This window comes from Oxyura jamaicensis, chromosome 5 (genome assembly GCF_011077185.1).
Source record: "Oxyura jamaicensis isolate SHBP4307 breed ruddy duck chromosome 5, BPBGC_Ojam_1.0, whole genome shotgun sequence".
Lineage (NCBI taxonomy): Eukaryota > Metazoa > Chordata > Aves > Anseriformes > Anatidae > Oxyura > Oxyura jamaicensis.
In genome coordinates, this window is record NC_048897.1 from 27088291 (window position 1) to 27113634 (window position 25344).

At 45.4% G+C, this 25344-nt stretch overlaps 1 protein-coding gene and 1 long non-coding RNA gene across 3 annotated transcripts in view; one reads left to right on the forward strand and one right to left on the reverse strand.

The window, feature by feature from the left end:
* The first annotated feature begins 10994 nt into the window (after positions 1-10994).
* Positions 10995-25344, forward strand: part of LOC118168502 — a 19468-nt gene continuing 5118 nt past the window's right edge. Inside the window, exons 1-2 of one of the 2 annotated variants that reach the window (XR_004751606.1) lie at positions 10995-11079; positions 12468-12650. This is a non-coding gene — a long non-coding RNA (uncharacterized LOC118168502). Of the gene's footprint in view, positions 11080-11222; positions 11343-12467; positions 12651-25344 lie in introns of those variants that run through there. The other variant, XR_004751605.1, reaches the window with a different exon arrangement.
* The window catches only part of TH (tyrosine hydroxylase), a 16202-nt gene continuing 2193 nt past the window's right edge, over positions 11336-25344 (reverse strand). The window contains exons 2-13 of the mRNA XM_035328945.1: positions 23597-23800; positions 20154-20328; positions 19925-20013; positions 19642-19709; positions 17834-17884; positions 17088-17233; positions 16534-16669; positions 16372-16441; positions 15672-15728; positions 15021-15116; positions 14721-14854; positions 11336-11877 (exon numbers count right to left, since the gene is read on the reverse strand). Coding sequence (XP_035184836.1) covers positions 11718-11877; positions 14721-14854; positions 15021-15116; positions 15672-15728; positions 16372-16441; positions 16534-16669; positions 17088-17233; positions 17834-17884; positions 19642-19709; positions 19925-20013; positions 20154-20328; positions 23597-23800 — 1386 coding nt within the window. The 3' untranslated portion in view covers positions 11336-11717. The remainder of the gene's footprint in view (positions 11878-14720; positions 14855-15020; positions 15117-15671; positions 15729-16371; positions 16442-16533; positions 16670-17087; positions 17234-17833; positions 17885-19641; positions 19710-19924; positions 20014-20153; positions 20329-23596; positions 23801-25344) is intronic.

Here is a 25344-nt window from a genome sequence, read left to right on the forward strand (position 1 = left end):
AAAATCTTTACTACTGTAGATGTCTCGCATTTTCGAACCCTGTCCTGCAGAAATAACAAGCCCATTATGGGGGAACTAGTTAACGATTACAAGTTTGTGCAAGCTTTACTGAAAGCAAAGGTCAGCTTTGGAGGTGGACAAGTGCTCAGCAAGGAGCTGGGGTCCCCCAAACACTGGCCACCACTCCTGGGTGGCTTTGCCTTGTTCCTGTTGGTGGCTCCTTTGCAGTCCCCATCTGAAAGGTGAAGGAAAAGGAGGCGAAGGGCAGGGAGAGGAACCTGGCACTGAGGAGGGTGCTTAATCATGTGAATGCTTGCAACCAAATCCTGCAATGCTTGCAGAGATGCATGGTGGCCCCATCAGGCAGGTGGGGCAGCCGCCGTGGGCTTGGGGGGAGAGTGGGCTGCTATAGCAAAGGGTGAGGCTTATCTGGAGCCACACAATGAGAGATGCCCTTGCTTCAAAAGGAACATTGTGCAAGCGGACAAGGGGGCTGCTTGCTGGGATTAAAGTAATCCCAGCTCCTTCTATAAACTAATCTGGGCAGACATAAGGGTGCAGGGCTCACGAGCTGTCCCCATCTCCCCTCCGGCCAGGGGGCCCAAGGGAGATGCTCCTACCAGACTGCAGGTTTCACAATTTTCCAGGTTCTTCCAGGCCAGGGATGTTATCTCACAGCTTAGAGCACAAAGGGTTGATTCATGAAAAGGAGGGTGTAACCCAAAGCCCAGTGTAACCAACCAGGCTTGTCCCACTGGCGTCCATCATCTTTGGGTTAACTTTTAACAGTCAGAGGGCTGCAGAAGAACTCAGAGAGGGTTGTGAGTACATTCTCACCTCTGGAGATGTAACTTGCTGGTAGAAGATGCTCCAGGGAGCCGCTCTGAAGCACCAGCACCTTTCATTAGGAGACAGGATTTTCCCATCTGTTCTGTGGCTTTGAGGTCAGCTTCCTATAACTCAACCCTTCTGCCCACCCCACTATGCACCTCTCAGCAGTGAAACGCTGACTTTAGGCCAGCCTGGGACCCCCACCCAGGCAAAGTGGTTTGGCTGCACCTCTCCAAGCCCCCTTGGTCTCGGTAAACCCAAACCTCCCACAAGCGCAGCCACCTGAGCAAAGCAGACTGAATTTAATGACCTCTAGTGTAAAGCTCCAAGAATCTTTCCAATCCATCTTGGGAAGAGCAAATGCAAAGTTATATATAGAGATTGAAAACACAGGTACACTCCTCTTAAACCTGTTAAAATATTACCGGACACAGACTTTTTGAGAAGGTAGAGGTGGAAATAGTTCCTAAGAGCTGCTAATAGTTCCTAGACACAGCTATTAGCAGAACAAATTGGTTTGTTTATCAATGAGGATGAGATGAAATCTGTGGCTATTAATGGCCCAAAAGTAATCCTTGGTGTAGATAGAGAAACATTAGAAGAGGTGATGACACCCTGCTAGAGGACAAGTAATGAAGAGCAAAAGCAGCAAATAAATTCCACAGAGATGAGAAGGGCTGGATAAACAGCCTGATCAGCACCAATCCAAAAATACACATTTTCAGCACCATTACCACATCTGTCCTTCGTGGATCAGAGTTGGGGAAGCCTGTGAGAGCAACCAAAAAGGATTTTGACTTGGTCCTCAGGAGATGACCATGAGAGGGGCCATGGAGTGCATCAGGGAGTTTTCTCCAGTGTCCACAGCTGAAGGCAGCAAAGGCTCATGGTGCCACCACCAGGGCATGCACAGCAGGCAGCAATAGGCAACACTTGGAAAGCAAAGACATAGACAACCTGGAGAAGCCTTTGATAAAACAGAGAATGGGGAAAGCTGGTCCTCAGCCACCTTGCTGGAAAGCATGGGCAGGCCACCAGAGAGCAGCAGACATGGCAGAGTGACAGATGCTATAACCAGCCAACACAGCAAGGTGGTAAAAGAGGAAAGAAAAAGAAAAATGAAGGGATGGTTTTGGATTTGTCCCCTGCTATAAAGTGGCCCCACAGACTGAAAATAAATTACCATGTCAGTTATGTATGTGTTTTCTGCCACTGCTCATTTCTGCAGCTGTGCGTGCACTGTGGACATCTGCCATGGTGTCCCTCATGATAAAATCAAGGTCTGTAAGTGACACTGTAAGAGGACATTTAGGGACAGGGTGCTTATTCTCGCACAGCATTTTCTGCTGGGTTTCAGTAGGAAGCTTTGAAACCCCATTTTCTGGAGCAAACTTCCTCCTTTCCCCTCACTCCTGCTTTGGGGCTCCCGGCTCTGATGCTATTAATTATCCCCAGCTAAGTGGATCATTTGGAGCACTTAAAGCTACTTTCAGGATTTGGAGGCATACCGGTAACCAGTCCGCGGGTTTGCCTAGGGGTTCCTAGACAAGGAGGTGTAAATCCTACTGATAAGGCTTGTTAGTGTTACGGGGCTGGGGAAGGGGAGGGTTGGAGACAGGCACATGGATCGCCGGGGCCGGGAGGGGCGAGTGGCCCCCTCCTCCTGCGGGGAGCCCCGCGGGCAGCCAGGGTCACGCTGATTTACAGCAGCGGAGGAACCGGGGCCGTTAATTCAAAGATGCCGCTTATCGGTGTTTGGAAAGCAAGCTCCGATCTGTTCGTTAGCGATTTGGCCTTTGCTGTAAATAGAGGGGCCCCCGTGCTTTGCTCTGACATTTTTGTCCTTATTATCTTGTCTCGGCCTCAGAGGGAGGTGGGAGAGTTATTTAAGGCTGACCTTAGTGGAAGGAAAATGAACAACTCCCTCTCTCCACCCTGTTTTTCTCTCCAAAATCCCAAGTAACAACTGTTGCACTGAGCTATCTGAGTGAGATACTTAATCCTTTACCGTCCCTACAAATATTTTGTAGATCAATTCACCCTGCTGTGCCCAGAGAGCTGACAGAGAAAATAATCACAAAGAGACCCAGTAGAACTAATGCCAGGAGTGAAAAATGGATTTTGCATCGTTATCTCTTCAGGAAAATCAATGAGGATGGACCGTGACCACATGAGGGGCAAGAACTCACCTCTAAGCCTGTCCAGTCTTGCATCCCTGTGGATGAAATCGAATTCACACCTGTGGTTTTGAATGAGCTCTAAAACCAGTTGCTCCATCCTAAGAGCATCACCTGTAGGAGTGTGTGATAGAGCAGAGGGATGTATTGTGGATATGGAGTCTGTGTGCTTGAAATTTAGACTTTAGAATTTAGCTTTGTAAGGCTCTCAGTTCAGTGAGATTCAGTCCAAAACATCTCCCAGTCAGTTTTCAAGATATTTCTGATCCTTTCTGATTTTGACCATGCCATTTCTGATTTTGGCGATGCCGTGAAAGTGTCGAAAGATTGGCTTTCCTCCAGAAAACTGCATTCCCCCCCCCCCCCCCCCCCCCCAAAAATATATATATATATAATTAACAAGCATAGGAAAAATTAAAATTAATTCTTTACAGTGGAAAGTGCAGTACCTTGTCCAATCTCCGGGGAAAAATAATTTATTTGAGCTGTATTAGGAGTACAAATGACAGCTCAGGTCAGCCACAGTCTTAACCAAATCAATTCCCATCTCCGGGGGACGGGGACATGTGTGCATACCTGCCACTATAGGAACTATAAATAATTGAGTTCTTCTGAGCTGTAGCATCACAGCTCAAGAAGAAAGATTGGGTCCTGAGAGGGCTGATAGAGGTTCAAGCCCCAGATCTGCCACTTAGACGCTTCTTCCCAAAGCTGTTTAGGCATGTAATTACTTTTCAGGCTCTGTGCCTGGTCTGAGTCTCTCTGATTCTCTGCCTCCTTTTATCTATCAGCCTTTTACAGGGACAAGAGCACTCCTCTACCTCCCAGGCGTGTAATGAAGATGAATTCATTACAGCTGTAACACTTTAATGAGCGCTATGAAGATACAGGGCATCCTCACAAGTCCTAAATGAGGGAACTCCCCCTCAGACGGTGCTGGGGTGCCTGGATGCATGGTCCAGACCCATGTCAGCAGTGCATTAATCCACCTCTATCGCCTATTCTGGAAGGGATTTAACAGAAAAAGAGCCTGGCTTTCCTGTAAAAGCCAAGCTGGTAGCACTGTATGGAATTTGTTTCCTTAAACATAGGGATTACTCTGGAGCAGGAAATATTTATGTGGCCTTGGGCATCTCCCGTGGACTCCAGGGACCATTCTGGTCCTTGGGTGCCGTGTGTCCCATCCACTGCTCCCAAGTGGATGCAGTAAAAAGTCATCTAAAATAGTCCCCATGCTTAAGCAAGCAGGATCCATCCTTTAGGAAGGTGTTTAATACATTTAGGACCAAGGTTGCCTATCCAGTCACTTGCAATCCAGACTCTGTTTTATGCCTGGGGAAAACATGAGGATCCCTGCTACCAGAGGGTAAATCAGTTATGTATTTTATGATCACGGTGGATTACCTTCACTTTTACCCAGTTCTTTTCCTCAAGCGATTTTTTGCAGTGATGCACATAAAGCAGTAGTTGCCCATAACTCTGCATCTTCCTCTATAATCTCCTAGAGCCGGGGTCCTCCTTGTCCAACAGAAACTTCAAAGAGGATTGCATTCAGTGGGCTGCAGAGAGTGGGCTCTGGCATAGGAAGAAAACCCATTTGCAACCTTCACTAAAGGCATCTTCCCAGTGTTGAAATAAATACTCCACTATTCACATTACTGGAACTAAACAGAAATAGTGGGAAACACTGGGAGAGAAAGCACGTAGTGAAGGCAAGACCCCTGTTGTGTTACTATTTAAGAAAAGACCTCCCAACTACTGTTCTGTGCATAATTGTGCAATTAGTAATATCCTGGCAAAGAAAGGCTTAGATCAGCTCGTCCACAAACAAGGGATCATTTTCCACCTCTGAGTTCACGTTCTACATGAGAGCAAGTTGCAGCCCTCTGGCCCCAGTGGGCCTCAGGCTGTATTTCATGCCCTGCCTGCAGGCAGGATGGCAGGCCTGGAGCTCGGAAGCAGAAGGACACAAAAGCCAAACTCGGGATGCTAGACCAGAAATATATTCTTTATTCTTAATATCATGTCAGCAGCAGCACAATTCCAAAATGAAAAATAAATCTGTGTCATATTTCTTTACACAGAGAGACAGAAAGACAGCTCCATCCACAGCAGCAGCAGTGACAACAGCAGAGACCGCTCAGCAAGGCACTGGGATGCACTGGGACACACTGGGAGGGTATGCTGCGGCCTGGCTCAGAGGAAGGCTTTTGCCCTGTCTTCCTCCCTTGCCTGCCCAGCTCATGCTCCATCTACCATCCCCTCAGCTTTCTCCTGGTCACTTTTTCATAGAGTTCACAGCCACATTAGGTGAGGCCAGGGGGAACAGCATGAAGGCTCCCATGACCCAACCCAAAGGACTCGTGTTTTGCTCTAAGCAGCCACATAATCCTGCACATCTGCCCCACTGTCAGGAAAAGGGAATTCACAGCATATTTTGGTGGAGTGTGTGACTGGGGAACACATATGTCCTCAACAGTCTTGTCTTTGGAGTGTCCTTGCTTAACGCTCCCAAAGCAACTCTCTAAACCCAGCTAGCCTTGTGCACAATACGTAAGGGATACCTTAAGATGAAATTGAAAGCTTGGGAAAATTCTAAGAGGACTCAGGAAAAAAAAAAAACTAAAACTGGGAATAGCAGAGGGCTACAGGAAATCCCAACAATATCAGAGATTACAGCACGGGCTGTGGGTGCCTCTCCTGGTGCCGCTCCAGCCCACAGGAAGCCGATGGGTGATACAAGCCAAATGTTCCCTGATATGGGAGAGCAGGGAGCGAGACGCGAGGATACGCCGTCCCTGTTAGTGGGGCTGTTATAGGAAGCAGTAACAATAATCTGAGGCGGCTGAGCCAAGGCAACTCCAAAATATCAACTGCTCCAGCGTGGAAACCATGCTTTTAAAAGGGTCTATCAAGTAACTTATAATAACTTTGTCTTTAGAAAAGGAATACCATCTAGTGGCCCAAGAAGGCAATAAGGAGATGCAATGGCAATTAGAGAAGCAGTTGAATTTAGAAAGAGAGAGAGAAACGGCAGAAGTGGATGGATTAACATATATAGTGCCGTGATTCACCCTGGAGCAAGGGAGAGCTCAGAAGGGACCTGATCATAGTAAATGCAAAGCTAAAATTAGACACTCGTAAAAGCAGATTGGGATGCAAAAATTAAAAATAACTGCTGTATCTGCAGGAAGTGATGGAGAGAACTAGACTGGGAACCATCAGAGGAAGATGATTTCAGGGATGATGCAAACAAATGGGAAAAGAAAGAGAAGTTGAGAATAGCAGCATATCCCACAACAACTTCGACTGCCATCCTGGGACAGGCAGGTGCAGCAGAACCAGCTGCTGTAGCTATTACAATGACAAGAGTGACTCCAAGGCAGGTAGCTGCAGATATTAAGCCACTGGAAGAAAGCCCAGCTGCAGCACTTAGAGAAACAGCTTCAAATTTTGAATTCAACGGGAATGAAAAGGTTGGCTGATAAGAGCATGTATTCCACCAAACTTTACTCATCACGCATTGGGCACTTGATAAGCACATTTAACTAACTTGCCCAGCAGATAGGTAAGAAAGACAGGGATGCAAGCAGCAGCATTAGTATTAATCCATGAGCTGGAGGAGATGGAGAGCCTTTAATGAACTGATGGGAAGTTGCTGGAATATCAGCATGACCTGAGACTATGTGCCCACCCCAGCAGAGCACAGATCTCTCCATCACCCCTGGAAGCCACGATGTTGAGTCAGGCTCCTTGGACAGGGGACGAATTAGGAGAACTAGTGGCAAAAATGCACCCCTGCAATTCACAGCTAACTCCCATATGGCAAAATGGAGGGGAAGAACCAATTTATAGAGCTGCTTTCACATTAAGAAACAAACTATATACTTTTACTTGCACCCCACAGAGCCGAGCACCTGCCCTTCTACAAATGCTTGTATTAGGAAAACGTTTGAATGATGGTCTCCAGAGGACGCTGAAAAGAAATTATCTTATCTGGATGATATTCTAGGGACTGCAGCTACAGAAGAAGTACAAGAAAGAAGTATCTGAGTTTTAAAATTAATACACCAAACGGGATTTAAAGTCAATTTGAACATGGCACAATTAATGCAACCTCAGGGTAACTGCTGGGGAATTGGAAGTGGTAAAACAAAAGATCAATGCTAGGAAGCTTAGACTTTCTATGAAATAAAGGCTCCTATTACTCAGTCCCAACTCCTGAAAGTGCTGGGAGGATTTAATTTCTTGTGGCGCCATATCCATAAGTTTGCTAGTACTACCAAAACATTATGAAAATTATAGTAGAAGAATCAGGAATGGAGCTGAAGCAAGGATCAGGATGACACTTTACCTAAAGTGAAAGAAGCTGCTTGATAATCTCCTGCACTAGACACCCAGCTGAAGGAAAGTCATTCCTAATAAGAATTTCAACATGAGCTGATTCTGTGGGAGCATTACTGTTACAAAAAAATAGTGAAGGAAAAGGGGTACCTATAGCTTATGTGTACCAAAATTTCCCTGGCCATGAGCAAGCTTGGTCTGGGTTGTGGTGGTCCTTGAACCTTTCATCATCAACAGTTTAGTTGCATACTCTGTTCTTAACCACAAAGAGAAGAAATGGATTAAAATGTGACTGTCCTTTGAAAGGAAGCCAGTAATAAACCAACGTTATCGTACACTCACAGCAGTTCTAAGCCTGAACAATGAGGAAAAATAATTCAGGATACTGCTACTAGTGGAATGAAGGAACGAATAGTAGGGAAACTAGAGCAAGGATCATGCCAAGGAGCAAAAACACAGGCTGTCATCAAAATCAGTTGAAGACATAAATCCAGTATGTCTCTATAGATACCTACCACGTTGATAATGGCATAAGCTCCTGGATGCCTGATAGGGAGAAGGGTGATGTCAAGCAGATAGTGGGACACCCACATTGAAAACTGGAGGTTTATTTTACGAGCCTAGAGGGAGAGTGGGAATCAAATATACATAAAGAATATTAAAGCACATAAGAAGACTGAAATTAATGCTGAGAAATAATTTAATGAGCAAGCAGATACATTGATTCCAAGTTTATTTACTGAAGCCCTAACCAGGAATCAGATAGAAGACAAAAGAGGTTGGATACTGTGGCCAGCTGAATGACAGCAAATCATCTCAGACTGTCATAATTTTATATAAAGGGTACAGGGTACTCTACAAAGGGTGCAAGGAATTTTTATTTGGCTCCAAACAAAGCAAGAGATGGAGGACAAGTAAAAACTGCATAAGGTGTGCAATGATGTAATAGTGAACTAGTAAAAGAAAGCTGCCAACACTACTGTATTAGCTAAACAAAGGATGTTGGCAAATACTACAAATGGATCATGCAGTTAAGCTGTCAAACTAAAGGAGGGTATCAATATCTCTTTGTCACCATTAATATCTTTTCAGGATGGGTTTGGGCTTTTCCCACTAAAAGGAGTACAGCCACTGTAAGTGTAAAAATCCTGCTGAAGATTGTCCATAGGCATGGAACAGCAGCTGAGATAGGATGAGATGAAGGAGGGGGTTTTGTAAGTGAAGCAACTCGAGTCCTAATGAGTAACCTGGGGATTAAGCAAAGATTGCATATACCCTACCACCTGCAATCCTCCAGACTGATAGAAAGAATGAGTCAGACTATTAAAAATAGACTAAAGATAATTGTAGGACGATGTCCAAAATGATGGGCTGAAAAATTACCCTTGATATTAGTTGAAAAGAAGCAGTGACATATCAGGGACTGGTTTACAACCATCCCATATTTTGTTTGCCTAGCCTATTCCTTGGTGACCTGTGTCCAAGACTCTAAAACATTAGGGCAAGATGAGAAAGAGATCAAGGCTCAGAGGCAACATGGGAAAATAAGAAAGAAGAATAACATTCATACATTGATTACAAAGTAAGGGGCCAAGTAAAGTATCCAAAATTGGATATAAAGGAACAAGCTTAGAGACAAAATGCAAGGGGACTTATTATGTTACTAATAGGATAAATTCTTTAAGATATTAGATAGATGAGGGCAATGGTAAATACAAATGGGTTCATGTTTCTCAGATGTCTCGCTAAGCGGCCAAATCATTCTGGAATCAGTCACAAACGTGCCAAGAGCACAGACACAGAAAACTGCCCAGCGCCCAGCCTGCTCAGCACTCCCAGAATTGTCCCAGCTCTCAGAAACAAGGGGGTGCCACTCGCTTGTGCTCAACAGGCAACCACAGCAGATCTGTTTATGTGCCTGCATACTACTTGCTGGTTTATGCTTCAAGCTTTGCTTATTTTCTATTTTCGTAGGGCAACAGATTTTACTACAGCCCCACGAGCAAGCAGCAGCTGAGAGAGTCACGGTGCAGTGATGCAAACTCTGAAGCAAGGCGGAGGAGTTGAGGTCTCCGGCAGTTTGCAAGAATTTTTAACTTGGCTCCTCACTCCATATTAACAGCTTTGTTCTTTTTATACATTGCATTAATTAGAGACATTTAACAAGGCAGATAATGATTGTAAAGTGCCTTGGAGAATCAGAGGCGACCACCTTTAGACCTTTACAGGTTTGGAGGCCAGACGAGCATCTTTTTTGTGGCATTATACCTAACCTGTGACCTAGCCTGCCTTAGCCTTGCTTAGCTAGCTGCAGCTGCTTAATGCAATAGTAATAATTTAAGAACTCAAATTAAAAATTGTTACAGCTCTTAAGGGAACCTTGAGAGTTACAGCTCAAGATCTGAATCCACACAGATTGGGAAATCATAGCTGAAGCTTTGGAAAAATGTTCTAAAATTACAATAACTGAATGAACTCAGTAGTTTTATTAATTTACGGGACAATCCTCGGAGGAGGAACAACTTGAGGAGAAGCAGCTAGACCTAATGCCAAGCTGTCAATTTCTGTAATGCTCTTTTAAGCAAGTGTGTGAGTGCTGGAGGAATTTAGGAGGGGTTCATATAAGAGGGGAAACAGAAAGAAAGGTTTGAAGCAGGTGGGAGACAAATGATGTGCTGTCAGCAGCTAAGTAGTTAAAATTTGGGAGAACTGAGGGTCAAACATATGTAAATGAAGGCCTGAAATAGGATAAAGTGTAATGATTTGTAAGCTATTATGACAGCTACAGTAGAGGTAAACACTGAAGGGTAATGTTATTTTTAAGTATTGAAGGATACGTGTTTAATAGCCCAAACCTAACCATTAACCATGAGATTCTTTACAGAAAAAAAAAAAAAAAAAAAAAAAAGGAAACGATAAAAATCCATGTAAGGTGGATAAGGATTCTGAAAGTCCATACAGAAATGTAACAACTGATGATATGAACAACTACAATTCCCCCCTCCGCTGTCCCCCCAGCTGTTTAGCTGCCTCCACACATCCCAAGCCCAGCTCTGATACTGCACAGATGTATAACCTTGGGCCACACTTCTGAGCAAACCACTTGACTATGAGACAGCCTGCAAGAAGATAAGAAGGGCAGAAGCAGGGGGAGGAAAACCAAGAGATTTGGGTCAAATCAAGCCATTTATGTCAGGAGTGAAAACTAGATGAAACTGGGTTTGAGCACCCTGGCCATGTTACCTTCCTCAGAAATGACAAACAGTAGAGTTGGTTGTGCACCTGATTGACATCAGGTGATAGAGTTATTAGGATATCTAAGAAGGTGATGCTATGTTTGTCTAATACTGGGAAAGCAAAAGCGTGTGAAAGTCTCCCAAGGGACACGAGTTCAAGAACTGATAAACTCAAGACACCAAGGCTGCCCAAGGCCACCAGCATGCCTGAACATCAACAGCTGTGACTGCTATCTGCTGTGAGCCACGGCAGCTGGGCTCCTGAGCAGCTGGCTGTGATCTCTGTGTCCCCCTTGCTGGTCCGCTCATCAGGGAAATTGCAGCCCAGGTGGGCCTGTCAAGGTGAGAAGTGGGAGGCATTAAGAGTCCATTGAAGCTGCAGGGTCTGACCCTGGTGATGGCAAAGGGGGCTGCCATGGTCCCACGTGTGGGAGGTTTTAAAAGAGCACTTGGAGGTGCTGGTCATGGTGCTTATGCTGGGGAGGATGCAGGTAGGCTGGGGCTGCTCTGTGTCAGGCAGGTAGCTCCTGACTTGGATTATTGGGGAGGTTCAAGGGGGCTCCAGTGCTCACTGCAGCCTCTGTGTGAGCAGCTGAGGGAAGGCTGGAAGCCCAGACTCTAAATTTCATGGAGTTGGTTGGGGCAGAAACGCTTTTAGTGGCATAGTGTTTCCCAAATGCAGAGGGCTGCATGGGGCAGGAGGTGGTGGAGACCAATGGTCCCTTGTGGAGTTGCTTTGGAGCTCATAAAGCAGGTTAGTCTATTCTCTCAAACTGCAAAAAAAATAGATCTTTTTATCTTATTTCTTTAATAAAGCTAGCTTTTAATAAAGCAGCTTTTCTCCTCTTCCTTGCACAAGTCTTGACTTCAAATTTGCAGCTTGGTCTGTGCCAAGCCTCTCCCAGCAGTTCCTAAAAAACTGCCCTAGAAGCCAGCAGGCTTTGGGTCCATCCCTCTGTCCTCCTTTGAGCTGGCCCTGCATACCGAGGAGGCGAACTCTTGGGTAGCGTGGTGACAGGCAGCAGTGCAAATGTGTGGAGAAAACAGGTAGAAGTAATGGGCTGGGAGCTAGGTGAGGGCGTTTGGGGGCTGTGAGGGAAGAGGGGCAGGGAGGAGCCCAGTTCTGGTATTAACTGATGACATTGAGTGCATTAATCAGTGAGTGCAGCTCATCCCTTACGCTTTCCAGGGAGTGGCGGATGGTCTGGGGGCTGTCCAGGAGCTCGATGCTGTGGGTGTAGGGCTCGTACTTCACTGAGAAAGGCCGTTTGATGTGTGCTGCATAGCTCCTGCAAGGAAAGAAAGGGTGCAGATGGCTTGGCACAAGAAACAAGTTCTGGAGCCTGGCTCCTACTGTCCTCTTCCTCCTCCCCATCAGTGTTGATCCAGACCACAACAGGTTAATGCCTCCCTTAGGCAGAATATATAGCTTAACATGAAATCTTTGGTTTCCCATCTTTCCAGCCTCACACAGCTGTAGGGTTAGCTGAAATCACTCCTGTTCAGCAAAGGGGGTGCTGAGTTTGTGGATTTCCTGGGGTGGAAAGCATGAGACTGCACCAAGCTGGAGGGTGCGCTGCACTTATTCCTCTGTGGTTATCTCCAGGCAGTTTCTACTTTCATTGCCTCTTTCTTTTTCAAAAATGCCAAGGAGATTTAGAAGCTAATTGGAGAGAAAACGTGTGGTATTATAGTATTAGATTCCTAAATCCTTTCTGACATTTGCTTATTTGCTAATCTCTGCGTGGGGAGGGGATGACTGGCTGCAGGCCATGGTAAGGGTGGGACTGACAGGAGCAGCTCAGACCTGAGCAAGGGGATGGGAATGGCATCACCCAGGCTGTGTAGCTGAGCAAAGTTGAACTGTTTTGCACCCAAGGACAACTGAAGCCTGAACCTCAGTGACAAGCTTGACTTTGCCTGATGCACCTCAAGAGCAAGACCTTGATACTTTCTTAAAAGAAGCGCATGGCCCAGTGATCTTGAAGCTCTTGGTGAAAAGAAATCAAGGGGAATGCTTCTCATGTTCAGCTCAGAGGCTAGCATGTATATTCTTGACAAGGTAGGCTTGTGTTTTTTCTTTAACTTTTAACATTGAGTTGGGCATTTAAATGTGGGTGCTTGTGGCTAAAATCTCGTGCTGAAAAGGCCTGGGAAGATGTGGGGAGGCATGCTGGGGCAGGGATGCTCCCTGCTGAGGCTTCACCCTTTAGCTCCTGAATTGCTTAGCTTAGGGTACCCTCTTGTGGCTGCTGTGGGTCTGCACGAAGAGGGAAATGCATTGCTTTCTCCCATGGTTGTGTGTGCTGTGGGGAAGACTAACCGTGAATTACTGGGATTTAGGGTGAAAACCCCACTGTCTCAGGAGAAGACTGGGGGTCATATAGCCAAAGCTTGCAGGCTGGTGCTTGAGGGGAGCTGCTGTGCTGCAGGAAAGGAAAATGCGTGCAAGTGGAGGAGCTTTCTGCAAACTCACTTAGTCTTCTTCCTGAGAGATGTGGCTTATTTCTCCCAGCTTATTAATGCTATCACCTGCAGTGCTGCCTCTTAGCACAACTGCTTGGACTTCCCACCCCCTTCCTCTGTTGATGGCTAGAAACTTGCCTTCTAAAGGTGTTTTCGCTTGGCAACTTGGTGAAGTGCTCAGGTCTCTGTGGGTGCCTGGAAGGGTGCTGTGGGTGTGTGTCCACTCTAGGAAAATAGCTTTTCTTGAGGGGTACTGTTGTTAATCAATCCCATGGTGACAGCTGCCAGTAATGCAAATAATATGAGCTTTTTATTATTTTCACCTCATAGGGTAACATCTGTGTGGTCTGTAAAGAGGATTGTTTAAAGTGCCTGTCACTGCCAAAACCTTATAGCCTAATCTTGATGAGGTGGTGTGTTTTTCCCTTTTAAATTGAAGGAAATGACTCATGAGCCAACAGTGGAGTGTTTTTTTAAAGCAGCCTGGTGTGTGAGAGGATGGGCTCCCCAGGTGCTTGCTTTTGAGCAGCTGGACTCTGGGTTACATGAGTGGTGCAAGTGAGTGTCATAAAAGCAGAAGTTGAAGTAGAGCAGTCCATGCCACATTATTTGTGAAATACCCCATTTACAGGACCTGCAAAGTCATGCATGTTATGTGGAGTTTAGTCTCAACCTATGCCCTCCCTAAGCTAAGGCAAAATGGTATAGACAGAAGTTTCCTTTGACAGCTCAACGTGGCAGGACTAAGCTTTCCTCCTGTAGGTGATTCTGGTGATGGCTGAGAAAATGTTATTCTGATCTGACATCTGTGTGTAGAGCTGCTCCTGCAGCCTCCAGCCTGTTTGCAGTCACTTGTGACAGGGAAACCGTATTACACTAGTGCGATACTGTGTGGGGTCTGCTAACACACTAACCAGATGAGGAGGCAAAAACTTCCTTTCCACCTATGGATAAAACTATCCATGCCATGTAACTTGAGCTATTTAATAATGCCTGGGATTTTTGCTGGTTAAATATCAGATGTGTAAGTTGTCTTGAGGCTGCTCAGAAAGAAACACTTCTCTGCCTCCTAAACTCAGAGACCAGCTCTGTTTTGAGCAGCTCTTCACATCTATGCTAAAACTTTTACATGACCCAACACGTGTTTCGCAGGGACACATGCTGGTGGGATGCTCCTGTGTGGCTGGCTGGTACCTGACCAAGCCTTCCTGCAGCAAGGAAGCAGGGGAGATTCTGGGGCTCCTTTGGGTCTCTGATTTCTGGACCTGCCACTATGTTATGTTATGTTATGTTGCTTGGCCTTCCTGGGAACTGGAGATGGTCTTTAACTCCTTTATATGAGAACTAGGGAGCTAGGTTTGTCCTTTCTTTCAGTCTCTCAGTCTTATCTCTGTGAGTGCCTCCCCAAGTGACCCACTCCTCCACATCTGAGCCCTCAAGACCAACACCTGGGCAAATCATACCACAGTTGGGTCCTGTGGCAAATTACTACAGGTGAAAAATGAGTGAATGCCTATTTAGGCCTATTTTTTTTTTTTTTTTGAAAAAAACTAACTTTCTAGAGTTCTTCTGAGACCTTGAACTGAAAGCAGATGAGGTGCCAAGCCCTCTTTTAATATTCTAGGTTTGTATCCCTGTTTGAGTCTCCCTCAGTGCCCAGTCCTACCTCAGTTTGTTTTTGGCATCGCTGAAGCTCTCAGACACGAAATACACAGGCTGGTAGTTCTGGTCCTGGTAGGGTTGAACAGCAGCAGCATCGGGGTCGAAGTCCCGCACCTCTGGTTCATCTGACAAGGAGTGCTATGGAGACAGGCAGGGAATGCCAGCATGAAAAGAGGGGAACTGGGGAGGACATGCATGTTAGAGATGAAGAACAAATCAGATAAATTCATTGCAGCTGTGCAGAGGAGGAAGGTGTTTGCAGTATAGGGTCTGGAGCAGAGAGGTAACTTGTGTGGAGACTTACTATGAGCTCCCCGTAAGATGACAGGAGCCCGGCCCCATAGGCTTTGACTATCCCATTCTGTCTGCAGAGCCCAAACTCCACTGTAAACCAGTAAAGCTGTGAAAGGAAAAGAAAAACACATGGGCAACACAGTTCTTCCTCTTCAAATCCCTGTCCATTCTGAGCCCTTGCATTGTAGCAAGGGTTTGGGGATGTTTGAAGGAATGCACAGAGGATAATATCCTGCTGCCATACCTTGCACCAATCCCTGCCAGAGTGCTAAATGAAACTGCTGCCATGTCAGGACAGACATGGTGTCCCCAGGCTGGTCCCTGCATGCCTGGGCATCGCATGGTGCCCTTGGAGTAGGACGGGTCACCTTGCTGAGGCAGAGCCAGAGGAAGTGGATGTAATTTAATCCTATCCCAAAGGGTCCCAGCAGTGCTGTCATTAGAAATACAATGCTTGATGATACTCCGGTGCCTGTGAAAGTTGGGTTAATGTGCAAGCAAGCTCTGCTGTTTAACTGATCTCTGCTCTGCGTGGTCATCGTGAAAGAGGGCTGGAGACCCTAAGACAGCAAATGTGGGCACACCAGGCTGTACCAGTCCCCCCAGTAACACAGACATGCCGGTGGAGGTCAGGGCCTCTGTGACACAGAGAGAAACTTACAGTTGCCAGTTTCTCAATTTCTTCATCAGTTGCTCCCAGAGATGCAAGCCCAATGTCCTGGAAAGACAAGGGAAGAGGTAGACCTCAGGATAGATTTGCAGCAACAGGGTGTTGCTATTGGGAATTCCTGTCTATTTCATAGCCTGCTCTGCAGCTGATGTTAGGGAATTTGTTCCCATTTTCCAGAGTTTCTGCTGGAACCATTTGTTTGAAATGCTGCTGTTTTTTGTGACTTTGCACATTCTTTTGTGGTCTCTTCTTTCTCCTGCCCAGTGCCTCCTGCCCCAGGCATTGTCCAGCTGCCCCATTGCACCTCCAGGCAACTACACACTGTTCTTGGGATCCCCTTCCTTTACCACCAGCAAACCACTCCTTGCCCTCTTTTCCTCAAACCCACCTTTTCCTTGATGGTTACCAAAAGGGTGTGAATGAGGCTCTTACAGGTTGCTCAGTCTTTATTGCCTTGAGACAGCAGATATCAGTGCCCTGAACTGCCATGCATCTCCTGTGGGCTTGTTGTGTTCAGGTTAAATGCACCCAGCTGCTGGTGCAGTAAAACCCCTGGTGAAGTCTGGAGAGGAGAAGCTCTCCCCCAGGGAACATTTTTGGACCCCTTTGCCAGAAGCATGACACTGAGGTCAGTCTAGTGCCCCTCCAGTGCTTGGTGTTGTCGGGGTGAAGAAGCAGATGGCCACCTTACCTGAGAGAACTGGGCAAATGTCTTGTCGGCCAGCATCGGGACGTGCCCCAGCAGCTCGTGACAGCAGTCCCTGCCATTGCCAAGCGAAGGAGGAAAGCACAGTCAGCAGCAGATAGCTTGCCCGTTAGGGAAAAGTGAAATGTTCATTGCTGGGGTACTCACGGCTCAGGGGAGTGCATGGGTGAGGACGCGTGGCGGATGTACTGCGTGCACTGGAACACGCGGAAGGCCAGGCTGGCAAGGAAGTCCCGCGCAGACAGCAGGCCAGCCACGGGCCGGAGCTGGAAGCCGGTCCTCTCTGAAACAGTGCACATGGCCCTTGTGGTGGGGGTACAGCTTATGGGCTGCGCTGGTGTCCTGTGTTTCCAGCACTGAAAGCAAAATCTTCAGTGCTGGAAACTAATGGGCTCCTTCGGTGCCCAGACTGATGTTTGTGCTCCTATTGAGCAGCAGCTTCTGCTTGTTAGGGGTCATTGATGGTCTTAGCCTTCAAGTGTAACCCACCAGGTTTTAGTTGCAGCCCTCACCTCTTGGGGTCTAACCCTGTCCTCTGGAACATGCACAAATCTTCACCAGCTCTTCTTCCACATCTCAGCTTGTGCTTTCCTCCATGATTAATTTCCCCATTCTTGCTGCCACCACCATGCTGCAGCCCTGGCAGATCCAGAGCTGGGTCCCCTGAGCTTTCCTCTTCTCCATCCCAGGCTCATACCCACCTTTCAGGAAGCGGGAGACCTCCTCCAGCTGGGGGATGTTGTTCTCATTGTAGCCACAGAATTTCTCCAGGAGATTAAAAGCTTCGAGGTACTCCTTGCAGGCATGGGTTGGATACAGGCTCTTCAGAGTGCTGTATACCTCCTTCCTTCAGGATGAGAGATGACACATTCAGTGGCTTGGCCACTCGTGTCCTCTGGTTATATGCTACCGAGTGCTTATGCCTCTAGATTTCTTGCCTTTACTTTCTGCACTAAGTCTGTCTCTTTGTATGTCTGTAGGGTTGCATGAATGTGTACACATTCAAATGAGTCTTCAGTGTCAGTAGTCATGTCTGCACAGACCTACTTCTGACCTTGAAGGTCAGAAGATCATATATAAGGTACTAATTTGAATTAATATAATCCCTCTGGCTCTGATCGAACTGGCTCTGAGTAAGCTCTGCTGGAGGAAACTCCTGCTGTTTGTGGAGTGAATGTGGTTTTGGTACAGCCCCAGGAGAGGAGGAGACAGAACATCACTGTTTTACAGGCAGGTTGCTCTCTTGTGTGCAGTCCCTACCATCTATTAAAAAAAAAAAAAAAAAAAAAAACTTGCAACATGTTAGTGTCTTCTACAACAAATCATTGAACAGGATACTTGTGCTCCTGATACTTTTTTCAGAATATCACACCAGAACAATTTAGGTTTCAATTCCTAGCCTCTGGTGCTGAAGCCACTAGAGGCTGTGGGTTAAACCAGTGCTCACCAGGTAGCGATCTCCTCCGCTGTGTACTCCACCTGAGGGATTGGGTCCCCGCTGCAAGGCAAGCACACCATTACTGACAGCAGCAGAGCACAAGGCAGGCTGCTTTCCCTGTTGAGAAGGAAGCCCCTTGGAGAAGCTCTGTATGATGTTGATCAATCTTCTTTAAACCAAACAAAGTGACAGGAAGGACAAGCCTCTGGTAATGGGTCACTTGTACAGGTGCAACAAATACAGACAGAAAAGCATTAGTCCAACCAGAGGTTATAAATAACAAGAGATGAGCAAAAGCTTAGCTAGTATAATATTTTCCAGCCCAAATGTTCTTTTTACTAGAAAAATGAGAAGCCTTTTGTGAAAAATTAATTTTTTGTGTCTGAGCTACAGGGAGCTGATGGCTGGGGGGAATGAATCAGTGGGTGGGAAATAAAAGCAAATAATAAGGAAAACTAAATGTATTTGAACTGCAGAAAAATGTATTGTCAGTGAGATTAAAGGTAGCAATAAAAATGAATCTTAGCAATATTATAAATGGGAATTGAGGACTGACACTTGCCTTTTCTGCTTCATAATTAACAATTGTATTTCCTAAATCCTTCTGTTCTGTATTTAAACATGAGATATTCAAACACGACAGAGATAAATTATAATTCCTGTTCCATTCACAGACTGAAGGGATGTTACACAGCAGACTATGAATGCTAACCTGCAGATGCGATTCAAGAGAAGGCATCCTAAATGTTTGCATTATCTTAGGAGAGCATTTTTCTTGGGCCCCTCAGGACATCATTGCTGGCACAGTGACTTTCCATGCATTTGGTATTAGTACAGGAAAAAAAACATCAATGTGTGTACTCTGGACTTCAAATTTGCAATGAATGTGAAACCAAACAGCAGTAAGCTGTGCTAGGATCACATCAGTTGCATAGGTAGCTGAAAGAAGGTGACCCAGATAACTTTCATAGCCTGCTTTCAGCATCTACATTTAAAGTCCTGCTTAGAGAGTGGGACATTACAGTGGAAGTCAGCATTACTGAATAGCATCTAGGGAATACTTTACAAACCCAACTGAATATTGGAGCTGACTGTTGTAGCAAAGATATTGAGAGCTATCACTGCATACATCAGAACAAGAGTATTAAGCAGGAGTACAAGAGATGGTCTTAATTCTACATAAGACAATGATGAGATCATTACTGGAATCTAATTTATCAGAGGCAGTTAAGAGGTGAACCTCTTAAGATTCTATAAGTGCCACCACAGCAAAAAAAAAAAAAAAAAAAAGCTGATAGAATTCTATCTAGCAGATGAAAGACTACTAGGTAGTATGTAGAAAGAAGTATAATCCACTGGGTGAAAGCTAAAGCTACCGAAGATCATTTTGCACTTAAAATATTAAATGTTAAATATTTTTTTTAAATAAAAAAAAAAAAACTTTCATAGCCAGGATGAACCATTGGAACAAATTTTCTAGGCATGTAGTATATTTTCTGGTGTGTGAAACTTTGAGGTTGAGACTTGATATTCTGAAAGAGATGCTACATTTCAAAACGAAGTTAGAGATCTGATGGAATTATGAGCAGCTTTTGTTATGCAGGAGGCGTATTCTGGCTTTGTTCATATATGAATTAATGACTGCAGACATTTTTAAATTAGGAAGAAACTGGAATGCATGGAGAAAAATGCACACAAGGAGCTGGCAAGGCTGAATGGAGGACAAAACAAGAAGTTTCTTGCAAGTAGCATAATGAGTTCCCAATAGGCTGCATCATCATAGTGTTATTTCTATATGGATGCTAGGAAAGACTTACTGCTTATAGTGAAAAGCGATTTCTGCTATTGATTTCCTCCTCTGGCGGTATACTTGGTCAGAGTAGCCCTGGGATGACAATTAGGAACAGAGACATGATTTTTAATCAGTTACTCAATTTTTAACCCAATAACATTCACCACTGGCTGGAGCAACTTCTCTTGTGGTGGTGGTTGCACTATGGTGCCCCAACCGGCTGCATCAATGGTTGTTCTCCAGCCCGTTCCTTCTGAGGGATGGCTCAGAATTCAAATGCAAAGATATGCCCATGCAGACTAACTCACCGGGTGATCCAGGTCCAAGTCAGGGTCAAATTTAGTGACCAGATGGTGACACTTGTCCAATTCACAGATCTTTCTGGGAAACCAGTGAACTGTGAGGAAAGAAGGAGGAAAAACTGACTGGAAATGAAAGATGGGTGTGGGACTCGATGCAGAAGTGTGCAAGGAGGTGACCCTGAGGCAGTCTTTGATATATCAAATATTAATATTGAATATTTAGTAAGTTTCTTACATTTGTCTTCCTTAGTGGTCCTCACATCTTCTGCTACCCTCTTGATGGAGCTAATGAAAGTATTGAGGTCGGAGCTGTGGACTTCACAGCGCACAAAATACTCCAATTCAGCGGTCCCTTCACGGGGCTTTCGGCTCAGTCTTGTCTCCAGGTGGTGAATTTTAGCTTCAAATGTCTTGTAGAACAGGGAGAAGGAGAACAAAAGCATTAAACAAGTCTGTAACACACAAAACACCTACTGGTACTCTCCAAAGATGTGTGTATGCATGTTTGCGGGGAGGTCCCCATTGTCCTTTTTATTATTTTTTAATTGAGGTAAACACACTTCTCTATTTATTCCCTGGGTTTTGTTTCTGGACAATCGATTGGGCTGGTCAGTGATTTACCAACAGAAAATTTTCACAATGGCAGAGGAAATTCCATCAAGAGGGCAAATCGACAGAGCAAAAAGCCAAACCTGATGATCCCCTTTTTCCTTCAATCTCCTAAATCTGGGGGGTGCTTATGTAGGAGGGGCGGGCTCAGGCAGGCTCGGGGTGCTGGCCGTGGTGCTGAACAGCAGCTGCCTGGGCCGGCCCATGATGGAGGTGGAGGTCCCCATGCCTACATCACATATGTTTTACTATCTCATTGCTGCTTAATGCCCCACATCAGAAGAGTCTGGCCTCACTCTTGCCGATAGTTGTTGATACGAAGACCCCTGTGAAACTCATATCCTAATGCTGAAATGATTAAAAGGGTAAGAGAAACTGCTTTGTTCTGTTCATTTATTTTGTAAGGGTTCTTGAGGAGCAGAAGAAGAGTTGAAGAACATTTGTTCTGCCTGCATCCAGCTATATGCTGAGCTCTGTGCAGACTATAGTAGTTTTAATGTGGGGCTCTATGAGAACTGAATTCACCCAAAGAATGAGACAAAACAGTCTATAGTTTTCTGAAGGGCCCTGGTAGTTTTTCTTGGATATTAACATCAGCTCTGTGAAAACTGTAAGCCCAAGTCCCTGCAATGACCCAACCTTTCCAATGTCTCTGGGAGATCTGTAGTGGAAGAAAGGACACAATTTCTTTTGTTAATCAGAGGCAGAAAGATGAGAACGAACAGATGCAATGTCACAGGTAAATTAAATTTAGGATTGTGTTTTTGAATGTATCTACCTACTACACTATTACATTGTCCCCTCAACAATCAATACCTTTGCATTAATCTGACAGCTGTGATTGCATTACCTATGCTTTGGCTGCATGTAACACATACAGCAGAGTGAAACCAGCTTCCCTGCAGCCTGGTTCATGATGAGGCAAATGTCATTATGCCCGTCTGCTTTCATATCTTGTACCTGCATTGCCAGAGGGATCTGGGAAATGAATCTTTCTCTGTTGTAGCTTGACATGCTTGACTTTTTATTATCTTTAACGCTCTCTCTGTGACAAGCTCAAAGAGCTTTTTACCAGGAGAGGTCTTTATGCAGCAAGTAGTTTGCACCAGGAAGAAACAATATTTGGACATAACCTGCCCCTATTTTTTGCTTTATGTTTAAAAGTTGTTTAAATTAGAGATGCATTGTAACAAAATCTACCAACTACAAGAACCTATACTTACATGTTTCATACCCTCTAAGCATTGTGTTACATTTGAGAAATTACACTGATGGATCTTTCATGCCTTCTCTGGCAGCTGTGAACTTCTCTTAGGAAGGAGACCCAGCCATGGCAATGTCAAGACTGTTTTCTGACAGGTGTGTGTTATGGATTCTTTTGGTCTTAAGGCAAGAGTCATATGTTGCACAGAAAACTTTACTTGAAACAGTCTTTGTAGAGAAGATGCAAGATGCTTTGTAATTGTTGAAGATCTGAAGCTCTGTTCATAAGAACATCAGAGGTAGTGCTGCATGTCCTATAGCTAGAATGTCCTGATTTTGGGGAAATGAGTATCCTCCAAATATAATTTTTGTGTTGCGTAGTGGTTGGCTATATGGTGTTGCTTATGATCTGGTTTTATCCCAGAAATGGTTGCATTTTGTGAGAGAGGTGTTTTATAGTAACGTATACTAATATATGAGCAACCAGCAAGCCATTGTAATGACCAAGGCCAACCACGTACTGAAGCATAGTAACAAGACTGTAGACATCAGGTCGAGGGAAGTGATTCCTCCTCTCTATCTGGGATGAGGGACACCACATCTGGAGTGCTGTGTCTTGTAGAAGAAAGGCATTGATGTGCTGTAACAGGTATAGTGGAGGGATGCCGAGGTGTACGGGTGGCTGGAGCACAGTGCTACATGAAGAGGAAGGGAATTGGCTTTGCTCAGGCTTAAGAAGTGAAGGTGTAGGGGAGATCAGATTGCTGCGTACTAGTACCTGGTGGGAGGGTGTGAAGAAGGCAGCCAGGGTCACTTTAAAAGTGCATGACAGGAGGACAAGAGGCATTGGGCACAAAGTGAAAGCAAATTCATTGGCGGGGGGAAGACAAAAAACAAACAGCACACAGGGGCCCAAGGATGCTATGGAATCTCTGCTTTGGTGATACTCAAAATGCAACAAACATGCCCCTGAGCAATCTGCTGCAACCAGACATGCTCTGAGCAGAAGGTTGGACCAGGGACCCCTGGATGTTTGCTACAACCCATGTGACTGATTAATAGGAACAAATTGTCCTCTCCTCTCACTGCTGAAGTTAATAAGATTAAATTACCATAGATAAAACATAGCTCAGACCCTAAGTTTACAAAACACTTTTGAACCTTTCTGGATGAAAATGCGCTATATAAATACAAATTGTCATGTTTTGGTTGCTGTTCAAATAGCCAGGGCTTATCTCAGTCTTTCCATTCATGGTACTGAGATCCTAGATAACAGATTATATTGCTGGCTAGGGGAAAAAAAGCTCAATAAGTTAAGAGTTTTCCTTGATATTAAAGTAATTTATAGGCTGCACCTCTGTGGGAGAACCAGCTTTACCGCACAAATCCAAGACTAACAAAGCCTTGACCCAGATGCTGATCAGTGCTGCAGAAGGGGGACCTACTCTGTAACCATGCAGGGCACGCAGCACGTTTTGAATGTGGAATAGGAGCTCTGTCCATGAAGCTGAAGTGCTGAGCAGTAGAAGGGGCTGTCAGTATGCTACAAGCAATGTGGGTGTGGATTGTGGGTATCAAGTTGTGTGGCTGACTCCAGTAATTAAGCAAAATCCAGCCCAGAGTGTTAAAAAAAAAAAAAAAAAAAAGGCACTAAAGTGCAGAGGTAGGGCTCATTCCCAGTGCGAGCATGCTAGGGCATGAGTGAAGCATGACTGTGGGGAGATGATGCAGACAATTAACTCATAGCTTACAGTAGTCAGACCCAGTCGGAGCTGTCTTTGGTAGACTCAGGTATTATTTCTCACAGAACCACCATGAAAAGTATAGTGTGTTCCTCGAGGCCAGTGAAACCAGTTAGGGACTCACCTCAAACACTTTGAGAGCTCGGGACAGTGGTGATGTTTTGGATCCCTTGAGCATGAAGAAGAGGTTCAGCATGGCTCTCCCATCTTTCTCCTCAAAGACAATGGTCTCTGTGGACTCTGTGGCATCAGTGGCTGCGGCTGCAGCCTCTCTTTCCTTCCTGGCATCCTCGATGAGGCTTTGACGTCTACCAATGAACCGTGGAGACTGGAGGCAGAACAGAAAAAAATAACACTTATAATAGGGCTAGGGGGGATCAGAGGTGACCCCAGTAGCTGGGTGAGGTGTGAGCAAGGTGTCTGAACAGGGAAAGATGGGGAAGGTTGTGCTGACTTGCCCAGCTTTGCAGAGGAAGGTTTGAGGAGGAGGACTGAGGCATTAGGAGTGAACTCAGGAATGTGGAGCTTTGGGGAAAATCTGTGCAAAATATGCTTGTGGTATGACTAAAGTGGGCTTCTCCCCTCAACTTTCCTAGCAAAAGCTTTAAATATTTTTCAAACACTAAAAATCAGAAACAATCTTGCATGCTGTTCAAGTGTCTGATGAAGTGGAGAGGTGTTAGATAAACGTGAAGCCATCTGAGAAAAAGACACAGGGACAGCTGAAGCCCACAGCTCTGCCCTTGCTGGAAACAAGGCCCTTGCTGCCCATACACCCCCAGCTGCACTGAAACACATCCCACAGCCATTTTCTGCTGAAAATATTTGGAAAATTGCTGCTAAACAAGGAATACCTTCCCTATCTTGTGAAATTTTTGAGGTCTTCCTTTGAAAAGTGTAGCCTGCTCAACTACTAAGCCTGTTTTCTCTCTAATTTTCAGAGCCCACCATGATGTTTCCTCAAACCTTCTTGGATGCTTTAAGCTGACATAAACCTAGCTTCAGGGCTACCCTGACATTTGAAATGCAGCCCGGAAAACACAGCACCTCTAGGCATCAGCCCACATGCTTCTCCCCAGTCCTTTTTTTTTTTTTTTTTTTTTTTTTTTTTTAATAAAGGCACCCCTCTGGAATAATATTTGCTGATCCTCAACCACTTTATTCCTTTCAGCACTGAGAAACATTGTCTAACAAATAAGTACATATTGCCACTTCTCTAAATTGGCAGTATTCGTGCCCAAAGAGAGAAGAGATCTAATAAATATCCTGGGCTGTAACTTTTAAGAGCTTGTGAACATGTGCTCAGCTTTAAGTGTGTGTTTTATATTGCTACCACGTTTAAAGCTAAGCTGCTGTTTGCTTTCAGGTCCCCGCAATAAGCAGGGCAAACAGCAGTGCTAGCCACAGGATCTGCGCTCTGCAGCCATCCAAACTGCTTTAGCTACAGAAGTTTTATTGCATTGTGCCCCAAAGTGCAATAGGACTTTTCCTCTGGGGTAGAGAGGGGCAGAGGAGGGGAACCAAACCCCCGCCCCCCCTCGTTTAGGCTGTAATTCAGCTTTAAAAAAAGACACTGGAAGGTTTGATGGTGTGAGAACCTGTGTCATTGGCAGGCAGGAGCAGGGGGTCCGTTCTCTGTCCAGGGGTCCTGGGAAATGCTTAACTCCACACCAGCGTGGTTTGGGTGGGGAAGTTTATAAAGGGAAAAAAAAAAAAAAAAAAAGACCAAGGCTGGATTTCGTTAGGTGAGAAGAGCAGCAGGGTGGTGGGGGTTCTGTCTGTCTGATGCCTGGCTGCGTGCTTTCCCTCTCAACATCATCTCCCCTGCCTCACTTGTTTGTGCTCATCAGGGAAATACCTCCTTCGGGGGGG